This window comes from Neovison vison, chromosome 13, assembly GCF_020171115.1.
Source record: "Neovison vison isolate M4711 chromosome 13, ASM_NN_V1, whole genome shotgun sequence".
NCBI lineage: Eukaryota > Metazoa > Chordata > Mammalia > Carnivora > Mustelidae > Neogale > Neogale vison.
The window spans coordinates 40880521-40906881 of NC_058103.1; the positions used below are offsets into that span (position 1 = coordinate 40880521).

At 41.0% G+C, this 26361-nt stretch overlaps 1 protein-coding gene across 2 annotated transcripts in view; it reads right to left on the reverse strand.

Annotated features, from left to right (window-relative positions):
• Positions 1-26361, reverse strand: part of DAAM1 (dishevelled associated activator of morphogenesis 1) — a 164808-nt gene that overhangs the window by 89131 nt on the left and 49316 nt on the right. For both annotated transcript variants that reach the window (XM_044231657.1, XM_044231658.1), the window contains exon 2: positions 10337-10556. In XM_044231657.1, the coding sequence (XP_044087592.1) occupies positions 10337-10519 (183 nt within the window). In that variant the 5' untranslated portion in view covers positions 10520-10556. The remainder of the gene's footprint in view (positions 1-10336; positions 10557-26361) is intronic.

Here is a 26361-nt window from a genome sequence, read left to right on the forward strand (position 1 = left end):
AACCAGTCAGGAAAAACATAAATGGAAAACAACAGAGTGCTTTAAATCCCAAAATGGATGTGTACACACAAGAGAACCTTGAAGGTTTTCAGCCGGTAAGATTTCAGCCAACATTCTTAGTCATTAGATGAAATACCACAATATGACTCACCTACACAGTCATGTTCTCTGTGTCTGATAGACATGTTTTAATTCGATATATAAAAATAAGAAGTGAGATCCCACAAGCAAAGGCTGACTAACAGAAATAATTTTTAGTTCTTAATACCAGTGGTTAAGTGTTTTATAATATTTCCTTTCCTTTCTTTAACAGTAGGCAATGCAAACCAGAACCAGTTTGCTAGACAAAACCTGCTACTAAACCTGTAGGCTTCTCATTCTGCTTCTCTGTGTTATTACAATCAGAAACTCATTAGAGCAACTTTAATTTTTAATTAGTATACATCACCAGCAGTGTTGCAGGAATCTTAAATAACTCTGTTCTAAGTATATGTTAAAATCATCTCCCAGTATCCATCCAGCCACCTAAATATCTAAATATCCAGTTTTTACATCTATAATCTGGTAACTTCTGTTGACAAGGCTTAATACAGAGAATTTCTAAGCAGTGTTTCCCTAACTGAATGCATGGAGGGACTTCATCTTGTGGGACAAAGAACCAGCGTAGAGTTTAAATAAGCTCCCCTTCTCTCAGTGACACCTGTACTGCTCTTGTCAGCCCAGGCCCTTCCCGCACCGGCTCAGCAAGCTCTTCAGAGACTTTTTGGCAGCTCAGCGGACACTTAAGTTTTATTTGGGTCAAAAGACATTTAGTAGAATAGGTCTCTTCCCACACTGCAGCTATTTATTTTATCAACTCACTTATGGTAGAGAAACTGGACAGGAAATAATTCTCAAACATTATCAACCTTGTCCTCTCAAGCTGCTACCCTTGATGCTAGACACTTTGGTGCTCCCATATGAAGAATAAGACTGAAGAGAATGGTTAACAGGTAGATGGGGGACAGGAAGGGCACAAGGATCAGCCCAAATCTATCACTTCTACTTCGAGAATAATTCAGAATATATATACCCAACCACTGGAGGATGCAGCAGTCATGAATTCACGCACATATGCACACACATACACATTAAAATAGTTACTGAGCATCTCAAGTATTAACCTTTAGTAATTCGTTACTCATCCAGGCCAAAAGCATTTACTGAGTACCCTCTCTGGGCCACACCACACTCCTGGCCCTAGGGTTCTTGAGGATGAAAAAGCCAGATTACAATGCCTGTGTGTCATTCTGTTCTCTGAAAATGTAGAGGTGTCTATTCATAGATGGATTAACATGATGAGTGTCCATATGGGAATAAACTCATACCATCTGATTGTTTAAAAGATGGCAAAGGATTTGGCTTTTTCTTCTTCATCCAAGAAATGCCCATCTTTCCTATAAACAACCTGTATATACATTCTAAATGAGCTTTCAGTTATTTGGTTTAATTTAATTCTTAAATATTCCATTGCATAATGAAATAGACAGCAGCTGTAGGGTGTTTCCAGTGGATTCATTTAAAATTGGACAAGAGGAGAAAAACTACTACATTTTTAAATCTTATTTTCCAAAAAATATACAGAGATGTGGTTCTTTATCCATAAGCCAAAAAATCATAACTAAAAGATGTAACTGGTACTGAGCTCCTATAACACACACCAAGAAACAGTCTAAAATTACTGAGTAATTCTGGGAATTGAAGATGGGGGGTGGGATTCCAAGTACAGTGGATAAAATTGAGGACAGTTAGAACTGAAATACACCATCCACATACTGGGCATTTACCTCCCATAGGCCATGTGACATATGTTTTATGTGAACAAATGATGTTTAGATGAATCCCAACGCATCAATATATATTCTCATGTGCAGTTATTTATACAAACTACCAGATTGTTCTAGCCATTACTGAAACACATTTTCAAAATTATACTCAAAAGCTTACTAAACCACATGACTTGTGGAGATGAAATTATTTTCCCAGTCTTCTAAAACCTGGACTGATTCATACAGGGACATGTAGAGAGTTGGCAAGTCAATACTGGAGGCTGACTTTGCATAATTTGCACATGGTAGCCTGAGGATTAAGTTAAATAATCAGATTTTAAATTGTAGTCAAAAGCTAAGTAGGTATATACTGCTCAGTCTCTTTAGAATTCATAGTAATGAAATTCATCAAGGCCAAGATGACTTGTAACTATTTTCAAGAATTATTAGCTCAGAGATGGTTTTGCAGCTATTTGTATTAAAAAAGGAAAGTTTTCATGTTTCTTTCCTCCATCTCTCCACAATCCCCCTCCCATTTCAGTCCCTATAATCTAAATTAAGAAACACCCAGAAATAAGTATATTGACTTATAACAAAGTATCTAACATGGAGGCAAAAATCTATACTTAATAGCCTAAAGAAAAGGACACTTGGAATGATCTTGGTGAGATAAAACATAAATTTAGTACTAGAAGGAATAAAATGGTTTTGTGGTTTTACCTTAAGCTTTACTGTTCTTGTGTGGTAAATCAGAAGACAAGAAGGGAACTTAAGAAGCCTACTGTCCACCTCACTGTTTTTAACCAAACAGGGCCTCCAACCAGTACAAAGAAATGTAGACTATCCATTGGGATGAAGATCTACTGCCAACCCTACTTTGATTCTTAGAAGAATGTAATGTTCTGTTCAGAAGTATACAAGCAAGCAAAACCACCTACATTAACATCACCCTCTATCACAAATCATTAGTTGTTCTCAGGGCCAAAATAATTTGTTTATAAAGTTCTGGGTTTGGGATCATTTTTTGGGTCATCTGCAAATTGACCATGTATTGGCAGCCGTTCACATCTACTACATAGGAATTTCAGCACTGAACACATTTAAGACCGTATCTGCTTTCCCACTTACCTCTGTGATGTACTGCATATTTTCATACCGTTCTAAGCATTTTTCTATAAACTCATCAAGTCAAAGTATCCAAAAATACCACAGAGTCAGGGGAAGATCTACTCAATGTATTTTCTTCTTCACTGTCAACTAACCATGTCCTTTAGCTAAACAGAATTTTCTCGTTGACCATTATAGGTTTGTCAAATGAAGAGTTTTAACCTCATGGAAATAGAACAATTTTAATATCAGTTTTTCACTGGATTCTGCTTTTTGGCTTCCAGACAACTGAACACTTTGGGACTATTCTAACATTTCTTTGAAGTCTTTATATGGTCTGATTTTCTCTGCTTAATTACCAAGCAATCCTTTAGACTCTAAGAAACAATAGATTAAAACTAGGACTCCTTATAACCAGTTTTTTTTTCCCCCCTTCAATCAGGTAAAAATTAAATGTTCTTGCTACCCAATTTTTACATCTTTTTTGGAGACAGGGAACTGAACATCTCCTATGAGAAACTTTCTATTCTTAGTCATGACCTTAGTGTGAAAGGCAAGTTCTAAAAACAAAGAGATAAAAAGTGTTGAAACTTGTCATCAATTCTAGTGATAATGGAAGAATTTTTATTAAAAGGAGCTTAAGATAGTCCTAGTAATAAAAGAAATTATGTTGGCAGCCTGAGAAGAGGAGTAAAATTTCACGTAGTTAGGAAAAAAACAAAATTTGTACACTGGTAAATCTGTAAGACAAATTTGGATTCCTGTAGCTCCTTTCATACCAAAGTGACTTCAGAATATATTGAAAAATGAAAAGATTACTGATGTAGATTCCCAAGTGAATTCAGCTGGCACAGCTTACCTTGACTGTGAATTCATCTGACTCTGATATGTCAACTAAATTCTCTCATCCCTGCTATCTCCATTTCTCAAATTCAATGCTGGCTACTAATGTCCCCAGGAATCAGTAATAATAAAACTGATCTATAGTGAGTAATTGTATTTATGAGGATACAAATCTTCCCATCAACCTATGGTATCCATCATCGCCATGTTCCTCATTGAGATTTGATTTTCTTCGGCAATGCTCAATAGTATAAATGGTAGTTTTGTGATCAATAACAAATTTTTTAATAAGTTTCTTTAACATAGTTTACATTTCTTAGAAGGCACAGCACTCTATAGTTTATTATCCCAAAACATTAGACCGATTGGCCAAACAAATGAAGACAAAGGAGTGGATTCAAAAGAAGACAAATTAACCAGAAAAGTGTAAAATGTAACTGGTCACATTTCAGATTTAGGAAAAGTTGGGTCCATGATGCATATTTCCAACTAGTCATAAATTCATAGTGATGTACTTACTGTATTAGAAATGAAAGCTTTCCTTTAATAAATCCAAATACAGAAAACAATGTGTGTACTAGAAGACTGGAGATTTGGTGCAAAACATTTCAAAACCATAACCAGGTTTGCCCGAAACCTGGTTTCTCACCTAAAATCTCTGCCAGGCAAAGCAGTTGGACATCTGCATGTTCTATAAGGCAAGAGAGCTGAGGGAACTCATTAGGAGACATCAGTTCCAATATCACTGTTGCTGTGGAATGGTCTGTAGGAAACCCTTAGCCCACCAGTTCCTGGTGTGTGGAGTCTGTGCACTGGGTGAAGAGCAGAAGGGGCCTCCTCCTAATTCTCTCTCCCCTTTTCATTTCAAAACTAAAGTACCCTGAGGAGGTATACGTTGCAGCAAGAAAGCATCTCATCTCAACAACTGGACTCAAGTGAAAACAGAATCTATTCAACAAGACAGGACACCTTTTGCTATACTTTCAACACTTCACCAAGACTGCCAAGAGCAATGGTTATTTTTGTATATGTAATCAGACAGCAAAATAATTTGCTGTACTTTAATATGTTTGGTTTGCTGAGAAAACTATAAGAAAGCAGAGATCTCTTCCTCTCATTCAAATAAGAATCTAAGATATATAACTAAATCAATAATACAATCATTCCCATCTCCTTTCCAGAACCTCTTCTCAGAAGCCTCTGATTTCATGTTCCATCTACACTCAGCTTTCTGTTCCTTGAGCCTTCTATGATTTTTCTCACCTCCCAGCCCCCTACATATGCTGTTCTCACAGTCTGTAACACTCCTCTCTCCACTTTGCCTGGATATTCCTACTTGATTTTTGTGTCTTACATCAAATGAAACTTGCCCCAAAGCCTTCCAAGACCCTTCCCCACTAGGTTAGGAATCTGTGGGTTTTGGGGGTAGGTGTCAGCAAATAGCAAGTTTGGAATTCACTGACAGTTAAGCTAAGGAGCCAAGCTAGAAAGGAAATCAAATACCTTCTTTTTCATGCATGCAAGTGGGGTTGGAGAACCCAACTTTCACCTGCAGACAAGTGGCCTTGCTGAGATTTCAGTGCAGAATTAGACACTTACCTACCAGCAGTACAACTACTGAACTCCCAAGGGGGCTCACTCCTAGGAAACTCATAGCACCAAGGGGCACAAAATGTGTTTCCGGAAAGCAAGTTGATTTGTAGAGAAATTGAGGAAGAGAGAGGGACTCAACTATGCATATCCCCAAGAGGAGCTGGAAGAGAAGCTAGGAATTCCTGGACAAGAGAGCTAGGGTTATACACAAGGAACCTGTGAGTGGGACTCCCTCCTTGTGAAAAAAAGGGAACTGAACATGCTTCCCCAAAAGTATACACTGGGGAGAAGCCCCTCATGAATCTCAGGCACACGAGGTAAGATTACGTGTTTAGTTTCCCTAAACACTAAACCTTTGGTCCCACAAATTCGTGAAGAACCATGACTGCTTTGTTCACCAGTTATCACATGCACACACCCCAAAAGAACTGACCAATCAATTAATGACACATTTTTCTGTTCATCCCAAAGGAAATCTTCTAACATTGAGATGAAAAAGTTACTTGAATAAGAACCACTTACAAAGTTTTAATGCCTAGGAGTCTTCAAATAGGTTGGCGAAAAAAATCTAAGACCTTTAAGAGCCGGTTGGAAAGACCATAACTAAATCTTATCTTATGGGAACAGTATTGAGTCTTAGGTCGGATATGCTCACAGTTTGTGGCTAAAGCAAAGGACAAAGCAGAAAAAGTGGGGCGAGAAGGTGGGGGAGGTAATCAGGAAAAAAAGGATTGATGCTTGAAAGGCATAAAATACATAGCTAACAGAGATTACACAAGCTCTCAACTGAGTATTTTTAAAAATATACCAAATCAGTTAAAAATTGTTAGCACAGAGGCTATTTCTACTCACAAAAATAATTTTGTGAGTATTTCTACTCACAAAAATAAATAATTAATTAGTTTTAAAAATGTCCCAGTTACATGCCCTCAGTTCTAAAGCTATAAAATAGCTTTAAAATCAGCAGGTCAATCTGTAGGAAGTAATAACAAGTGTTGGCACAGATGGGGTCAAACTGGAACCCTCACACACTGCAGGTAGGAATGTGAAATGGTGTAACCAGTTTCGAAAACAGCCTGGCAATTCCTCAAAAGTTAAACATTATGTTACCATATGGCCCAGAAATTCCACACTTAGGTCTACACCCATAAGAACTGAAATCTTTTTTTTTTTTTTTTAAAGATTTTATTTATTTACTTGAGAGAGAAAGAGTGAGAGAGAGCATGAGCAAGGAGAAGGTCAGAGGAAGAAGCAGACTCCCCATGGAGCTGGGAGCCCGATGCGGGACTCGATCCCAGGACTCCAGGATCATGACCTGAGCTGAAAGCAGTCGTCCAACCAACTGAGCCACCCAGGTGCCCGAGAACTGAAAATCTATTTCCATGCAAAAACTTGTATATGAATGAAGTTTACAGCAGCAATATTTGTAATAGCTAAAGACTGGCAACAACCCAAACGTCTATCAACAATGAATGTATAAACAAAATGTGGTACATCCACACAGCGGAGTATTATCCAGCCACAAAAGGCCATGAAGTACTGATACACACTACAACATGGATAAACAGAATAGATCATGCTACGCGAAAGAAGCCAGTCCTGAAGGACCACATATCATAAGATTCCATTTCTATGAAACGCCCAGAAGAGGCAAATTCACAGAAATGGAAGTGCATTAGACATAGCCTGGCTGCACCGGGGAGAAATGAGAAGTTGACAGTTAATAGGGAAGGGAGCTGCTTTTTGATGTCATGAAACATTCTAAAATGTCTTGTGGTAATTGTCACACAACTCTGTGAATATACTAACAGCCACTGAGTTCTACACTGTCAATAGGTGAATTATATAGTCTGTAAACTAGATCTCAATAAAGCTGTTATTAAAAAAAAAAAAAAAAAAGATACGCAGGCTTTTGGACTGGGGCCTCCAGGAACCACTATATCCTGAAATTGGAGCAAGTCTGACTCCACAGCCTGCGGCCGGTGCTCCTCACACCTCACCTTCTTTACAGATTCCCATGGCTGACCTCCCATTCAGCTCTGCTTTACTTATGAGATGATAAGGCTGCAGTAAGCAATTCTGCAACCTAGCTGTTCAGCACCACGTTTAAAAACATTAATTGACTACGTCATCAGAAGAGGCATATATGCTTAGGGTGTTGTGCCAAGGAAATACCTGAATGACTTCCCATCCCTCTCACTGCACTAGAATGTGGAGTGTAAAGCACCTAATAGGAGGCAGCCTTTTTAAAGAAGTTACCTTCTTTACACCAAACCTCTCTGAGATACAGTACTATCCTCATTTCCTAGGCAAGGCAATAAACTTAAATTCCAACAGAAACCATCTTATAGGAAGTAACCACAGGTTGCAGAGTGGTCTGACCCCACATGCCAGGTGCTCCCCCCTTCCCCATGTGGCCCTCCTTTCCTGTGCATGGGCAGAGGCAGAAGTGCTTCTGTGAACACTCAAGAGAACCCAGGGCAGAAGTTTCCAGTGGCTTTGAACCCACCTCTCTTGCCCCAGGACACCCCTGGCCATTGGATGGATATATGGTCTAAGTCCCTGAAGTCAGGAATAGATAGAAATCCATCCGTCACTCACCAGGACAGATGCAAACCTCAACATAATTTGTTTTCCAATGGTTTCAGCTTAAAGTTCTGGTTTGGCATTGGCTTTTTAACAACTAACAGCTGCAGGCAATTTTCACACAGAATAAAGACATCAATAAGGCAGAGAGTGGAATTTTCTCCCTTATGAATACAGAACAATGAGCTGTCTTCAAGATGTACTGGAGCTGCCACCACTTGCGTTCTGGCTTCGGGCTCATTTGGAGAGTCCGATAGAATACAACTGAAAAGATGGTGGATGTGAGTGCTTCAAGGGTACTAGCTCTGCCCTCCAGCTCCACTACCACCAAGAAGGCCTTCATCTATCAGTGACATCTATCTCCTTAGGATGACTTTTGGTTTTAAAATACTTTAAGTGGGAAATAAAACCAAGTATGTGAATATATTGTTAACTGCCCCTTTTTGCAGCCCCCATGGTAGATGACTCACTGCCTCTCTCTGGAAGAGGATTATGTGTCCTCAAACCCCGCCCCCATGCCCTCTGCCCAGTGGCCTCAGGAGTGGTCATGTGATTTTCACTGGCCAAAGAAAAGTGGCAAGGCAATAAAACTTAGGCAGGGACATGTACCATTTCTAAGCCTGACCTTAGAGCCTGCTAGTAGTTTACCATGTCATCTTCCACCAGGCTTGGGTCTTGGCTGGAAGACGGTGAGGAACAGAATCACAGCTGACCCACAAGACATGCAGCATTAGCAAATCATAAGCCACTGCCATTTGTAACGGCTTAGGGTTTGCTATCACAGGATGAACTAGCATAAGATGACTGAGACAACTGTTAATACTGACCCTCCCCACTTCTCACCTTCAACTACTCCTCACAGCTCACCTCCTCCAGAAAGCCTTCTGTGACTACCCTCCTCATCACCGTGTCCTCACACCACATCTATACACAATCTACGCAGAGGTGGGTTGTGCTTCTTCCTTTATGCCTGCATCAGTCCCCTTTTGCTACTGAACTATCAGCTGTTTAGGAGTAGGTTCTAGTTTTCCATTTTGAACCTCCCGAGTAACACCCAGAACAGAGTCTCTGCATGAGAGGCAGGAGAGGAGAGAGATTCCTTAAACACTGAAAATATTGATCAACAACATAACATACAAACATGCTGTCAAGAGCCAACTCTTCTCTCTCCCAACCAATTCTGGTTGGTAATAGGCCCGTTAACCCACTCAGGAGACAAGAACTCAAACATCAGCTTCACAGTACCCTCTCATATTGGCCTGTCTCATATGATAAACTTACAGGTAAATTCTGGTCTAGAGGAGCTGGACTTGACCTGATCAGTTCAGATATTACCCTTGGAAGACAGCAAGAAAGCCTACGTTACTTTCTTGACCTAAGAGTCATGCCGTATGGTAGCAATCTCTAATATCTGTTGAATGATATCAATGGTCTGAGGAGAACTGACTCCATTACAAATTGCCAGTGGTGATAAAGGGAGGATAGAGTACTCATGTAACATTTATTGAGCACTTATGAGGACCAGGCATTGGGCCACTCCCACTATGTAAATTCTTCTTAGATACTACATCAAACTGGGAGGAGGCATTATTTCTTTTCTCATGTTCCAGAAAACAGGCTTATATGTTTTTTCCATACTTATACAGATAGTAAAGTCAGAACAGTAATTTGAACCAACGTCTTCCTAATCCCCTATGCCACTACCCTTTAAACTATACCATAATATCCCCTAAAACATAGAATGGAAAGAAACACTACTTCAGAAGTGCCTGAAAAGCCAAGCTCAAGAGAGCACTTACATCTTTTGGTGAATGGGTCCTACACTAGATACATCTCTCACTTCAGTATAGTGGATTCTAAAATATGATAGGATCTATAAAAAGTTTCCCACAACAGTTATTACTGCAATCCTATCATTAGGCTAAATAATTACACTGTACTTAAGTAATAATGTCTTTCATCAAAGGATCCAGGACAGGAGGAGGAGTATGACTAATTTTTAAAAAGACATTAATACTATACACTGAGAGTAGGGGTGGAGAAAGCAGGAGGGAATTGTGGAAGCTGTGAAGCAGACAAGGGAATTCTTTATCCACACAAGATAGACTCAGACTGGAATGGGGAAGAATAGAAAGAGTAACTTAGGACGCAGTTCTGCCACATATTTTGAAGACCTAAGGTCTAAATCCCTCGACTTAAAGCAAAGCCTTTCGATGTAGCAATGCTACCCTCTTCTTTCCCTTCCTCTAGAGGCTCCGTGCTCACAGCTGAGGTGCCAATATAAAGGGGTCCTTCCAGTGAAGAAGGGCAAGCCCATGGTTAACCAAACCAACCATGCACATCTCTCTCCTCTCCCTCCTGGCTCCCAACCACCTCCAGGAAGGAAGTTGGGGACTCACCACAAGTTCACTAAACATGACGTCCAGCTCCTCCACAGGGGGCATGGGCAACGCTGGCTCCATGGTCTGAAGCGCAAAGTTGCTATCGTTTCGCAGCCGATAGGTGATTTCTGGGTGATCATTATTTCGGAAACAGCAAAAGATGAACGAGATCCCCCGTCCACCTCTCTTCCTTGGGGCCATGACTGAATTCTGTTCTATTTCTTGAAGGGACTAAACTCTGCAAAAGAGAAGACAGGACATGGTTAAGGGTGAAAAAATGGGTAAAACGTTGTTTTTTGTTTTGTTTTAAGTCAGACCAATTCAAGAAAGAGACCTCTGCACTGGAGACAGTTGATATGCCCCTACAGGGCACAGAGAGGACAACCCCAGGAGGATTTGGAGCCTAGCTGGGCAAAGAGCACAGTCTTCTATTCACTTGTTGAATGTTTCCTACAACCAACTGCTGAGTAAACAGTACAACCCTACCGTGCGTGCTGCAGCACATGCCCCAATCGCATTGGGCTACTGGCCATTCTTTGCCTAACACATGCTCTTTCTTGCCAACCCATCTTGTTCTTGAACTCCCCTGCAAGAATGACCTTCTCTTCCTCACACCCCTAACGGATCTCTTACCCTTTAAAGCTTGATATCAGTTTCTTCTTTTCTACCTTCCCAAAGTAGAATCAGTGATACGTTTGCTAAGGCCTACCTACTCATTCCAGCTCATATCACATTCTAAGTTCCTTAAGAGAATACGTTCCTGTTAGACCACGATGAGCTCCAGGTCAAGGGAAGGAACTGTACATCAAGCAACTTGTCGGCACTCGTGTCCTGCACAGTGCCGGGGAGGAAGAAGGCACTCAGTTACTGTTTATCTTGTTGAATAATTTAAATTCATAACAAAGGAAGAGTAGCTTCACATGAGCTAGAAGAGTCATAGATATTCAAACAGAAAAGATCAAATGAGTTCACCAACAAGGAGATGGTTATAGTATATTCACATAATAGAATACTGTGCCCTCATTTAAAAACAAGGCATATGTATATGTGGATATGGAAACATGTTCAAGATGCCATATGATATATATACTACAAGATTACATTTTAAAGAATTCATATACATACTTATGAATATATATAAGAAAGGACTAATAGTAGCTGCAACCTCTAAAATAAAAATAGGGGATTAGAGAACTGTTCTTTTTCATTTTGTACCCTTTTGAATTTGAATTCTACTATAAAATTACATTTTTAATGATTATATAGTTTAAGATTATGATTATATATATATTGCCTGGGGAAAATTCCCAAGTTATACTGTTAAGTGAAAAAAGCAAATCAAAGAATGATGTGTATAACATGATGCCATATGGCTTTGTAAAAATAATCTCATACAATGATACAAACTCCAGTAAAAGTTTTCATAAATAACTATGATTTACAAACACTTCTAGAGTCAAGGTCTCTTCTTACTTAAAGGACAGTGGTCTCCGGAGGGTGGCATTTAGAAGTCTTGGGATGGGAAGGGAGGGAAATGTTCAGAGCAGCGTGTCCCTTGTGTAGCCCTATGTGATGATCCAAATGGCTCTGAAATAAAGACTTAGCTGAGATATCCAATACCCCAATCTGTTGAAGCACACATCTCCTGGCCTACAGTGTACTTGTGCGAGGTCATGGGAGGCAATATGCAGTACCTGGGATTCCTTTGGCAAATGTGTGTACTACCTATTCTATAACAGGCACTATAAGCACCTAAAGATACATAAGTGAAATGAAATTGTAAGCTCACTAGGAGCTTATAATCTGGTGAAAGAGAGTAGTACACCAAATAGTTGTAACAAAAGTCCTATCGCGTATCATACCAATAAGTGCTATATAATCAAGCAGAAAGTCCACAGGGAAGAATCTGAGAATGGTCCCCGATGGACGAGTGGAGCTTTGATAGATAATGGAAAGCAGAGCATTTTGGCAGAGGGAACAGTGCGAGCAAAGACACGAGGTGGGAAGGGGCACAGCATGTACTGGGCATGAGTGGTGCTGGGGCACAGGTTGTGCTGTAGAAGCCCATCTTCCCATTGTAAAGCCCTGGGGCTCTCATTTTCTTGATCCAAACCCACCAAAGTCTCCCCAATACCAATCTAATTAGCATTCAGTGCTCCACCAAATCGGATCCAATTCAATTTCTCTGTCTTCTCTATTTCCTGGAAAGTATCCTCCACTTTAGCCAACAGACCATTTTCCATGCCCCATAGACATCCTCCCCAGTATTCTGCTCATTGCTTCGGCCTTTATCTTTGTCTACAAGCTCCCACCCTGACAGAACCAATCCTGACAGCCCTTGGTACTGTGAGCCCATCCATCACTGGTGATAACGGAAATGTGGTTCAACATTTCTGATGGGCAATGTATCAAAGCCTTGAAATAGTCATACTGTTGACCTTCTAGAAACATATCCCACTGAAATATTCAGAGATACTATCAAAGATGTCACAAAAAATTTTTAAATGTTAGCTATTATGACAAATAAATGAGGGGATAAAATAGGTGCAGATAATAGAGGACTATACAAAAAGGGTAATCATAGGACAACTAGATGCCAGACCACCAAGCAGTTCTTTGTAAAAGAATGTTTAATGACATGCAAATTAATTTTTAGGATATGTAAACTAAAGAATAGGTATACAAAGTCCCATTTAGGTAAGAAAGAGTGTATATGTATGAGCAGGAAAAAAAGAATAAGAGAAACGCACCAAAATATGAGCCAACAGTTAGCCTATGTCAAATGCATGACTTACTTTTATAAAAAACAAAAAACTTTTCTATACTTTTCAAGTTGTTGTCACAATGAAGACATACTACTTTCACAGTAAAATGGAGATTAAAAAAAAAAAAACTCTAGATTGTTTATATGACAGATGGAAGGAGGAGAATGTGTATGCAAAAATGTTCTTTTCAAAAATATCCAAGTTATGGTGATGTATACACCAGCTTCTCAAACTATCTGAGGCAAAGGACTACTTGCTTTCCCTCCAATCTGTTAGAAACATATTTTTGTACACTATAGTACAAATATCTCGGCAATGTCAAATTGCTTTAAGAATTTCTCTACGTGTGCAATTCTTGTATTCTTTGTTAATCAGCATGGGGTACGCAGCATTAGAACTGATATATACCAGGAGATGGGAGTTAAGACTTAGCTCATTAAAATATAACTGTTAACCTTGGTCTCCAATGTATGTCCTCAGGGCAGGAGCCATATCCCCCCTTGGAAGCCAGGCCAGAGTCCCGCACACCCTGTCAATCAACAAACTGAGGAGAGACTGTTCAGGGACTACTGTTAAGGTCTGCAAGATTAAGTGCCTCCATATGGGGGCAAGGAGACAATGTTCAGGCTACTGGAAGATGAAGGCAAAAAAAAAAAAAAAACAAAAAAAAAACCAAAGTAGGCAAGAGCTAGCCCATGGAGGGTCATATGGTCCCCGCTCAGCTTTCCAGTCCATTTCCAGGCAGTCTTGCTAACCCACCCTGCTGAATGTGGTTTGGACCCTCTTAGCGTTTTGTGACCCCTATGAGGCAGAGCCAACAGTTACAGTGGTCTGGGTCTTGCTTCCCCTATTGAAGAGTCAACTCCATAAGGAAAAGTGCTCACGTCCTGTATCAGTGCCTTGCACAGGAGGAGTATGACCAAAGTGTTTGGGAAACAAATAGAGAGCAACTTTACTTTTGCACTTTATAGGTTGTTTCCCTCAAACCCAAGTTTTATTATACTCTGGCTGTACTGAGGTGGGGAGCACAGGAAATACTGAGATCTAAAAATCAGTCCAAAGCATTTCTTAAATCTTTTTTTTTTTTTAAGCCAGCAGTTCTATAAACAAAAAAAATATGAGGGTCTTGGCTAGTTTCTAAGATGAGTAATAAGATATAGAACCTATTTCATTTAAGAGTGTAATTGAAATCATTTTTAATGAGGACCAAAATATTGCCTTTGACAGGTGATTTGTGTTTAAAAGCTTCAGTAAAGCCCAAAGGCCAAGTTTCTATGCTGGCTCTTCTGTGTAACCCCAAATATAAGGTTCTCCATTAAACCCATCTTTAAACTATAAATGATGGCAAAGCTTTGAGATTTCCAACAGGCTGCCATTTTTAATACATATTTGGAATTCTACTGTTCAGAGCATAGTCTCCCAGATATAGACCAAAATGGAAGCAAAATAATCATTCCATTACCCATCATTGGCAGTAGACACTCTGGCCAGCCCTCCTTAACTCTCTAACATGTCACTAATGAGCAAGTAATCCCAACAGCTGCCTGAATGTGTTTGTGATTTTTACTAAACACACTCATACATCACTTCATTCCATCATCCTCTTTTCACATACTGGACCTAAGGAGGGACTTGAGAGGTTGTGGGGCAGTTAGAAAGAGAGAAATTAGCAACTTACTTTGCTGGGAAACAGAAGGAGATGTTGATTGGAGAAGACTAAGTGGTTAGGTGTGGAGCAGGGAAACCTGGCAGAAGTCAGGGAACCTGCATGCTTAATCCAACTGGAATCCAATCCCCACCCTCTTCAACCTCAAGGCCATGACCTTTGTTCGGCCTCCCCTTATCTCTCATCAAAATGACTACAGTTTTCAATTCTCCTCCTTGGCCCATGGTTCCCCAGTATAGGGGTTGACAAACCTTTTTTGTAAAGGGCCAAATAGTAAATATTTTAGGCTTTGTGGGCCTTTAAGGTTCTATCACAACTAGTTATTTCTAGTTATTATCACAAACTGCCATTTTATTACGAAAGCAGCAACAGGCATCTGTAAAAAATGGGCATGTCCATGTGCCAATAATAAGACTTTTACTGTGGACACTGAAATCTGAATTTCATATGACTTTCTCACATAAAATATTTTTTAAAATTTGTTTTATTATTTAAAAATGTGAAAACCATTCTTAGCTCGTGGAGCATACATACAAAAATAGGTGGTGTGCCCATGAAGGTCCATGGGCTGAAAGTCACCAATAGACGCCCTAGTTCATCATATTAATCGTTTAATTTACTAAGTCAAAAGTGTGTTGAGTCCTGAGGTACCTGGTTGGCTCAGACAAAGAGCATGAGACTCTTGATCTAAGGGTCATAAATTCAGGTCCTACAATGGGTGATATCGATTACTAAAAAAAATAAACTGTTTAAAAAAAAAAAAAAAAAGCTTGTTCACTACTGATTATGTGCCAAACACTGTGCTAACTGCTAAGGAAAGAGGGATGAAAATGAGATGATGTGCCCTTCAGAGCGTTTTAGAAAAACTATTTGGGAAAAGGCATGAAAAAACCCACACAAAACAAGGAAACAAAACTATAACTATTAATTTTAGTTAGTGTTACAGGGGATGCAAGAAGCAAGTGAAAGAAAATGGTGGGATGCTGGTGGTGGTGGCGGAGACGGCGACTTGGAATACTGTAATCACGGACAGCCTCTCCAAAGACAGGGCATTTAAGCTGAGACCTAATGGATAAATGGAACTAGCTCTGCAAAGTGCTGGGGGAAGAGGATTCCAGGCAGGAGTGTGTGCAGAGGCCAAGAGCAGGTGGGGAATTTGGCACCTCTGAGTCAGGGAAGGAAGAGCAGTGTGGCTGGGGCATTGTTAGTAATGGCAGTGTTGAGAGAGAAGAAGCTGGAGAGGGAAGGGGCCTGGACCCCAGGGCCTTGTCCACCAGAGTGAGGAGTCTGGGATTTATTCTCAGCACATCATAAATCTGATTGTGTCACTCAGTTCTGCAGTGTCTCCTGGACACAATCCAGCTTCCGGCCTGGACCATCCAACCCTCCGTGGCCTAGCCCTTGCCTACTTGATTTTCTACCCTTGTCTCCCAATACCATGAACATTGCCCACCCACATGCCCCACACACCTATGTGCGTATAGTGATCAGACCTTGAGAGGAATTGCACTTCTGAGCCCACACATCCACAGTTTTCTCAGCCTGGGTGTACTTTTCCTTCTGTACCTAACCACCTTCCATTCACCATTCAAAACCCACTCAACTACTATTATTTTAATGGCCCTTAGGTTTCCCAGAAATAGTCACACATATCTTTTCACAGCCCAAGCACCATATACATAGTTGAGTGTTTTTTGGTTGTCTGGATTTCTTCCTTTCTTTCTTCTTTTTTTTTAAATTCACGTCTGTTTTCTCCACTCAACTATGAGATCCTGAAGACAGGGACAAAGTTTCATTCAGTCCCCGACACATGGTATATTCTCTATAAATGTTTGTTGAATGCAAAGGCATAAATACCTAAGTGAACAGATGGTCTGTCTCTGAACTTCAGGGCTGTGTGACTGGGTGTTCTTCCCACAGTTGCCTGTAGATCTGTTTTGCACAAATGCCAAGACACAAAAAGTCAATCACATCACCAAGTGCTCCTTAGCCACTTGTCAAGGTTTTCGATGCTGACAGTAGCCTCGCAAACAGACTGCATCATCCGGGTGTCTACGGCCTCCCTCGAGTGAGGAGCTTCTTTCTTGCGGAGCTAGCTGGCGCCTGGTTTTTCCACCCACCCTCCCAAGTAAGCTCCATGGGAAACAGACCTTCTGATAGAATCTTTTCCCCATTCCTTACATTCAAGAAACACTTTGCCTAAGAAAGTATTCATTTCCTCAGCTATCAGCTGAACCTCAATCAGCCACACAGAGCATGAGGTGCTGGAGACACAGATGAAGAAAATTCACAGATTCAGGGAGATCCCGGCCTAGTGAGGACATTTAGGGAGCGGCTAAGTTGCTAACTCTGTCCAGTAAAGACGGAATGCAGTTTCTGAAACCTGGGGCCTAGGCGTCCACATCTTGGTCCATTTTTAATCAGATCAGCCTGAGGGAAAGGACTAATTCCACCGTGACAGCTGGGCCCTCAACCAGAACACATCTTCTAATCTCAGCTTCTGGCACCATTGCAGAGAGGAAGAAGTCACTTCTGGGACATCCAAAATGCAATCCATCTATAACATTACAGATGGCTATGGCTATGCCATGCACAAGGAAGCAATTAAAAAGCTACTTAAGATTCTGGAGCAGGTGCATTTTGCTTAGCAAAGAATAAGAAATTTAATCCATCTGTGGCCTCGCTAGAAGTTAAGAGTCATTTGTACTGCTCTTTAACAAAACAAACAAGACTCTCAATGTGGTAACAGTCAAAAACTGAGGGCCAAATTTTCGGGAATATAGATGATGATGATCATGATGATATAAAACACTGGAGAACTCAGAGTCTCCAAGAAAACCCTCCTTAACATAATAAGGCCAAGTCACAACACATATGGGATATGTAAGATTTGTCTTCCACAAAGCAACACAGTATTGGTACCTAATGTATGGGGTAAACTTGGAAGTCATGTTGACCAAAAAAAAAAAAGACGCATACACCTTTCTGGTTGCTTCATCAGGGACTTTTGCCTCACACTGATAAGATGGAGGTCCAGCCTGAGGGATATGCTCAGTTATCACAGTTCTCCTCTGACCAAAGTGGTTCCAGGGAAAGAACTTAGATCCTGATGGAAAGCAAACAAGGAGAGACTGGGAGTTCCTGCTAGCCACCAACTTGGTTAGACAGTCAAGAGTTTCTGAATGTACTCATCAAGCGCGATGGGGGACCACGTATACCATGACCCACGTGTTTGTTTGTTTTAAATCAAGATAGTAGTTCGGGGGCGCCTGGGTGGCTCAGTGGGTTAAAGCCTCTGCCTTTGGCTCAGGTCATGATCTCAGGGTCCTGGAATTGAGCCCTGCATCAGGCTCTCTGCTCAGCAGAGCCTGCTTCCTCCTCCCTCTCTGCCTACTTGTGATCTCTGTCTGTCAAATACATAAATAAAATCTTAAAAAAAAAAAAATTATAAAAAAAAAAAAGATAGTAGTTCACATTTAATTCTCCAATTTCAGCAATGTCATTGTTTCTGTATTGTAAGTGGTCTCCGGAATTTCTGAAACAATGTCACAGATGTCACATAAAAAGAGGGACAAGCTAAACAAAACAAAACAAAACAAAACAAAACTGTATGCCCTAAGAGCAACTTCAAAGAGAATGGTTGGGGAACCCTCCGTTCTAATTACCATACCTATTGTTTTCAGAGCTGCAGTTTCCCCCACATTTCACAATTTTCCAAAGGGCCCTGACACGCACTTTTGTTTTAAACAACATGATAACATTAACCCAAATTCTCTTATCAAGAAGAATGTGAAAAGAAAAAACTGCTTTGCTTCTTTCCTTGGCCATCTCTCTCCCCTCTCACATTCCTCATGTCTGGTTTCATTTCCCAAGCACACCAGATGCCAAATACTATTTAGAGCTTTAAAAAATCATGGGATACAGTCTAAAGGTGGTAAGAGGAACGTTTGAAAGGGGATGTGTTTTCCCCGCACTTTCAACATCCTCTCCACCAGGAAACGGAAAGGGCGTTTCTCAGTAAGTATGTCCAGCAGAGGGCTGGCCCTTTCCACATACTAGGTCCCAAAAGGATGTTCTAACAGGGCACTTCTGGAAGTGGCTCTTGAAAATTCACCCTGTAGTCAGTCCCCTCAGCCCACTGACTCTCCTGAGGAAAGAGAAAAACAATACGGGCACCCCACCATTGACAGGAAAACCCAAACCCAAACATTCAAAAAAGCTACCAGCATCCTGAGGATACTCCCTGCCCCACCACCCAAAGCAGGACAGTGAAGGCAAAGAAAGCACAGTCCCTCCTCTGGGTCCACTCTGCTTTAGCGTAGGCGCGGGGGGAGGGGGTGGACACAAAGTGGAAGCCAAAACTTGTCCCATTCCTTCCCCACTTCCTCCTTAGATAACGGAGGAAGGAACCCAAGTGAAGTCCATGCACACCCTCAAGCCAGACCAAGCCTCAACCAGCACATAATTAAGCCTTTCTTCCAAGCCCAAGTCAGACTCCTGCCAGAAAACACCCCGCTCTCCATGTAAAGAGCAAAGGAGGGGACCTCCAGGTTTCACCCTAAAAAGCTGGCAATGACTTTTCTGTCATGACTCAATACTTTAACCATGAGTTTAGGCCATAAATCCCTAAAGCCAATACAAGCCGGTTCTCAAGTTAGGAAGTGTGTGTTGTTCACGTGACAGAAACCAGTCTGAAAGCCAGGACATCTCGTCTCGATCATCTGGGAGAAGGGCCAAACCAGAAGTGTCACTGGAGCTCCCCACCAAAGAAAGCACAGCCCTGCCAGACAGCCTGTGCCCTTGGGCCTGCCAACCTGTTGCTAGTCTGTGAGTTAAGTCAATAAACAAATTTAAGTTGAAGCTGAAAGAAATGCAAATCATTTCCCCCTTTTTGGTTTCTCTCTTCAGTACAGCTAAGGGATCCACTTAGATTGTACAAAGACAAATTTAAAGGAGGGGTTACACAAACATATGAAGCCTCAATTCAGTGGCCACTTTTGTCACATCAAAGTTCTCACTCTTCCAAGAGGCCAAGTTTTGATCCTTAACATGTAAAACAAGTAACTTTGCTGAATCACCCAGCAGCTCTTTCAGAAAGCTGGGGCAGGGAGACATCACAGGTGCCAGAGAATACCTGTACGTCGCAAGACACCAACAACTGCCTGCAGGCTACCTGCTCCGGTCCTCCACTGTCCCCAACGAAGTGACCCCAAAGTTAGAGTCTTCACCGTGACCAGCAGATGTGGTGCCCCTTCAAATGCCTCCCCACTGCCATGACCACCCTTCAGGTATGTGAGGTTTCAGACCTTCCCAAACAAGCAGCCAACACTTTGGTGTTATCCACAACAGAAAATGTAAGGGATATTAAAAGACGCTGCCTAAAAACAAGTAGATTATTACTCATTTTTTGGGAACCTTCTCACAATTGCAATAATTCTGGCAAATCCTGAGAAAGAAGAGGTTGAATATACACTTAGTTTGAACAACTATGTGTTCCAGATCTTCAAGTAAAATTGAATATGGCTTAGAGAAGATAAAATGGAGGTACCCTGGGCCAGGCACTCGCCAACGTCACCTTCACAGTAATGTAAGTCCCTCTTCCTGGTGAGGCCATAACACATGGTCCCTTGGGAAAGTGAGCTGTGCTACTGACCCGCACAGCCCCCAAACTAGAGGCTATTTGATCTTGTTCCCTCTCAAATATCATAACTACATTTTATCATCAAGGCATCAGACTGCCAAGTGGGTGTAATTTTTCTTGTACACAGGCCATTATGGAGAATAAGGTTCACTGGCATCCTAGGGAATCTACAGTTCTCTGGACAGAAAATGAAGAAATAACCGCTTGCCTAGAGGGTTTTATATGTTCATGTTTACTGAAAGAAAATTTAAAACTTACTAATTACCTTCCTCTGTTCATGTTCTTCTGACTACTTTTATGCCAAGATTAATACAATTGCAAGAAGAGAAAAATGAAAGACCATGGAGAACAAAAGTTCTTGGTTAAACTTAGCCTCATTCTCTGGTAACTATTAGGAAACCCCCAACTTTCTCATGGAAAATGTCTGTGTTTCGCAGTGAGGGGAAAACTAATGAACAGACACAACATGACACAGGCAGCTGTGGAGACCTGACCCAGGTTCAAACCGCGGCTCACCCACTTCTTTCCTGGAGGAACTGTAGGAAAGACTTCAACATCCTGAAGTCCTCTATAAATGTTTGATGGATTTTAAGTGGACATTACAAAGGGAAGTGAGAACTACATTAAAAAGCTGGAAGGAGGACTTACATTTGTTAACTACTGTTCGGTGGAAATGTGTGAACCAGATTCCTTTCTCTGACATTCCTGTGTGTATCAGCAGAACAAATTCCTGGAATGAGGCTGGTTTAATCTCTATAGGACAGTTGTCATCACTAAATCAAGGGCTCTGCAGGTTAGTCAGTTTATCTGCAAATTGTGGGAAATTCTCTGAGAGTTTTAGGGGCAATGTGGGAAAAGGCACTTTGAAAAAGTCATAGCTTTCCCGTATATTTTGAAGCCTTCGACGGATCTGGTGTTTCAAGCCAACCATTTACACAAGAGCTGCCACAGAGCACAGAGCACCCAATTCTCCTTCACATTTCACTCAGGCACCGATCTCACCTACTTATTATTCTAGTCTGTACACCTGAAGGCATCTTTCTATCCATGAAAGTCATTAGGAAGTGATCCCCACGCTAGACAACCTACTGCAAACACCCAGAACCACCGGCTTTCACACTTTTGCCTCGGAAAGGTCATCTGCACATGGGCAGACAAGGCCACCATTTGCCATCACAAATGTAAAGAATGTTTATAGAAAGCTGGGTCCATGGGGACTCCTGGGTTTAAAATTACAGTGTGGTGAGTTGTTTACTAGAGCCCGAGTCTCTCCACAACGCCTGTTACTCAGAGGGATTCACTCTGGGCAAGGCCAGCGCCACACCTGCGCTCAGGCTGTTACTAATGAGTCCTGCACATGACAAGGTGAGGAGAAGCCACCCAGAAACAAGGAGGACAGATGATGGAGTCCCATTGTGAAAACTGGAACTCCCTTCGAAAGTACCACCCTGCCCTCCATAAAAATTCGACCTACAAATTTTACATCATAAATCTTCAAGAGAGGCTTGTGAAAAGACGATGGTAAAAGCCTCAGATGGATGCCAGTTCAGGTGTGGACAAAGGGATTAAAGAGGCATCCCCACTCCTGTTTGAGAAGTTGTGTGGCTCTAGTGGGTGTTGCTCTTCAACCCGACCTGCCCCGGCTCTTCCTGGGAGACACATACACCCTCTCACGACCGGAAGTGAAGGCATTACTCTGTCACGTCAGCCTATAAAACTCAGTTCCAAAGCCCACAGCACTAGAAACAACAAGAGAAATAAAGCTTTGACAGTGGGATTTCCCCAATCTCTCTTCATGTTTGGAACCTCCATAAACACTTAGATGTACAGTCCTCCAAAATCAGAACAAACTTTTTCTTAATGGAGGCTGGGGTGTGGAGTGGCACACCTCAGCCCCAGAAAGAGCAGTTGTGTACTCAGGGTTTTAATGGGGTGGATGGGAAAGTCAATTGTATCGCCTCAAAACGGAATGCAAAATAGCAATATCTATTGTTGTTTTTAATGTACTGGCCCTCTGATCCACATCTAAAAATTCCTAGATTCCACATGCAGGGATTAACCTACAGATATACTCACACATGAGCACAGAGATATAGTAACAAGATTACTCACTACAACACTGTAATAGAAAACCCATTCATCATTTGTAATACAGAATCACTAAGTGACCTTCAACAGGTGAATGTTTTACTAAATGTTGGTGTACCCGCAGCATAAAAACACTGGTTCTCAGGACGCCCGGGTGGCTCATTCGGTTAACCATCCAACTCAATGTCAGCTCGGGTCATCATCTCAGGGTTGTGAGATCAAGTTCCACAGATTTCTCTCTCTCCCTCTGCCCCTCCTCCCTACCCAATAAGAAAACAAACCAGCAAACAAACAAAACCACTGGTTCTCATACTCTGATGCCCAGGCTTTATTTACTCCATACCAATTACATCAGATTTTCTGGTATTGGGGGCCCAGGCATGAGTATTTTTCCAAACTCCACAGGTGATTCCAATGTACAGATAACTTTGAGAACCAGCGCTACACAATCCTATTCGCAGGTTCAAAGAAAGTCCTATGCCCGTGAATACTGACATGGGAATGATATTAAACAGAGGAAAAAAGGAGAAAGAAATCTGGCTGCTTAGCAAAACATATGTACCACCATTTATGTTAAAACTAAAACCTGTCTTTGTAACAATATACACATCTATATATGTGAATGCATAGAAATCCTTCCAGAACTGGAAGTATAAACTGTAAAGTTGTTAAAGAACTTAGTATGATGATACTCAGTAAATGGCGGCTGTTATTTCCATGTGCATCTGAGTTTCTGGAACCTACAGTTTCACATGAATAATGAAGTCTTAAAAGTGCATCATACAGTATTCTACCGAAACTAGAAAGTTTGCAAGCTTTCCCAATAACCCCACTAAAACTCTGAGTACATACCTGGATAACTCGTTAGTCTTTATTTAAAATTACAGCTTGCTTTGTACATACTTGGAACCCATGCCCAAAAATGCAGACAGCTTCACTGTCATGCTATTGATTTGTCAATCTACAAAATGGCCCATTTCAAAGCTGCTCTGTATCAGCCAACAAATGTAAAAACTTCCATGTAATGCGAGCTTCCACCTTGAGGAGCACAGAGAGGAAGAATATTCCCAAGGCTGTGTGTACCAGCCACAGGGGTGACAATGTGACAAACTTTTAAAAAATGTTTTGTTTCATCTTAAATTTTGCATATCCCAAGAGGCAATCAGTGGAGAATTTCTGGTTCACTAAAGCCATTATGTTGGAAGTTCTTCAGTTGGTCACGGGGCCAATTAAAAAAAAAAAAAGTTGGGAAGTTCTCCTATTTGCACTTTTTATGTAGCTGTTTCACTTGTACTTCTACTTGGATCAGAAATTATAAGAGCATCACAAAGATAGCCCAGAACAATAGGCTTAAGTATGTTCATACATGCAATGAAACTTAGTACTTGGTACAGCCTTAAGATGCAATCAAATATATTTAAAACTATATATTTATAAAAGTAAATTCAGTATAATTTTCAAAATTCTTCTCTATTTTAGGTAATTTTAAATAGGTATGTGTGCATCATCCACATTTACTTGGGCACTGAATGTTTGACTACAACAACTTTATAGTTGGCTTCCATTAGTTTTTCCCAAAGTATATAGCTCCCAAGGGTATATCTTTAAAAGGTGAAAAGTTTGGGGTCCTCTTTTTTTTAAAGATTTTATTTATTTAAGAGAGAGAGAGAGAAGCATGAGCTGGGGGAATGAGAGAGGGAGAAGCAGAAGCAGATTCCCTGCTGAGTGGGGAGCCTGACATGGGGGTTTGATCCCAGGACCCCAAGATCATGACCTGAGGCGAAGTCAAATGCTTAACTTACTAAGCTACCCAGGCACCCTGGGGATCCTCTTTATCAATCACTAGAAAGGCACCACAGTGTTTACAGAACCAAACGAAAACATGGTGATTGTATGAATTTATAAATGGCAAGAGAGGGTCTTTCCTGGACCAAGATTTATCAAGGAATTTTATGAAATTGAGGTCCGAATGCTGACAATAGTCCTACAAGATAAGATTCTAATTATTTCCTGGCTACACCTTCCAAAGTTTACGTAATTGAAACCTGATTCCTTCAAATATCACTAAATATTCATTGCAAACAGCTGGAAAGGAAATCTAGGATTCTGAGAACTGCAAAATGATTACCAGTATACTGGTATCAGTCCCAGTGAAACAAAGTTACTATTACTTTGGAAGCAATGCACTGGAAGCATACACTGGAAAAGGGAAAAGTAAAATGGATTTTTCTGAGACTGTCTTAAGGTTATAAAAAATAAGTACACACAGCTCATCGGACAATGATGACCAGGTCCGAACAAATGGTCCAGCATGAGTCAATGCAGTAGGCTTGTTGAACTTCAGGAAAATATCAAAGATTGAAGGAAATCAATTTGATACCTCTTGAGTTAACAGCGCTTCCATTGGCAAGTGAGTTCCAAGTCAATTCCAGGAATCCCAGATGACCTTGCAGGAGCAGGGTAATGATAATGATAATGAAATTCTTCTGAAAATTAAGAAGTCATACAGAAATAGAGTCTTAAGGAAGTACAAAGGAGGCATGTGCTCTCAGAAAAACAATGTTTTCTTTTAATATGAACTTCAAAACTGCCTAAACTGTACATAATAAAAGCAATGCATAGATCTTAAGGACAGAGATGGGATAGGGGAAAGTTGTGAGAGCCAGCAGGCATTGCCAAGGATAGGAGAACACATGTGTTGAGTGAGTGAACTGGTGAACATGTAACATTCCTTTTCATAAGCAAAGCTAACAATCCACCAAAACAGAAATAACCAGCAGCTACAATAAAGACTGTTTTCTCCTTGGTGATTTTTCTCCATGTGACAAACATCCTTGGGAAGTTATTCACATAGCTTATGGATTCTGAAACTGCATGAGCTGAATGTGTAGTGAAGAAAGATCTTCACTGAATTTTAATTACTACACATGGATTACTACACTCTTCATTTAAACTGGGCCAAAAAAAAGGGCCATTCTGCAGTCATCAAGGGGGAAGTGTGAAGGAACCTGATACTAGACAGTGTGCCCACTCCACCCTACTCTGTAATTTGCTATATAATTAGGTGAGAACAGTAATTGCTTTATTGCATAACAAGAAGACTAGACACCGAAGAGACTGCCTCTCTTGCAAAATTTCTTCTAAATGCAATAACAAAAAACGCTGTTTTAAATTGTTACTTCAGGGGCACCTGGGTGGCTCAGTTGGTTAAGCATATGCTTGGCTCAGTCATGATCCTGGGGTCCTGGGATCGAGCCCCACATTGGCCTCTCCACTTAGTGGGGAGCCTGTTTCTCCCTCTCCCTCCGCCCCTACCCACGCTCATGCTCGCTAGCGCTCTCTCTCTCTCATAAATCAATAAGATCTTAAAAAAAAAAAAAAAAAGAACTGTTACTTTAACTTATACAAAGCCTGGAGCAGTTGGGCTGAGGATAATATTTGGACTTCATATTCTAAGAAATACTGTTAAACAGTCAAAAGTCATCAAGTAGCTAAAGTCATCAAGAAGCTGTCAACAGAGGACTGGTTAAATGACGCAGGGCACCTCTGTATGATGAAATACTACGCAGCTATTAAAAAGAACAGGAGGGGCATCTGGGTGGCTCAGTTGGTTGAATGACTGCCTGCCTCTTAATTTCAGCTCCAGTCATGAACTCAGGGCCGTGAGAACAAGCCCTGCATAGGGCTCTGTGCTCAGCAGGGAGTCCGTTTGAGATTTTCACTCCTTCACCCTCTGCCCCTCCCTAAACTCCTGCATGCACACAGGCTCTCTCTCTCTAATAAATAATTCTTACCAAAAAAAAAAAAAAAATTGGGACATATTTTCTACCATTAGGAGGTCTAAAGTATATTAGAAGTCCATGTTGTGGAATCAACATGGTAT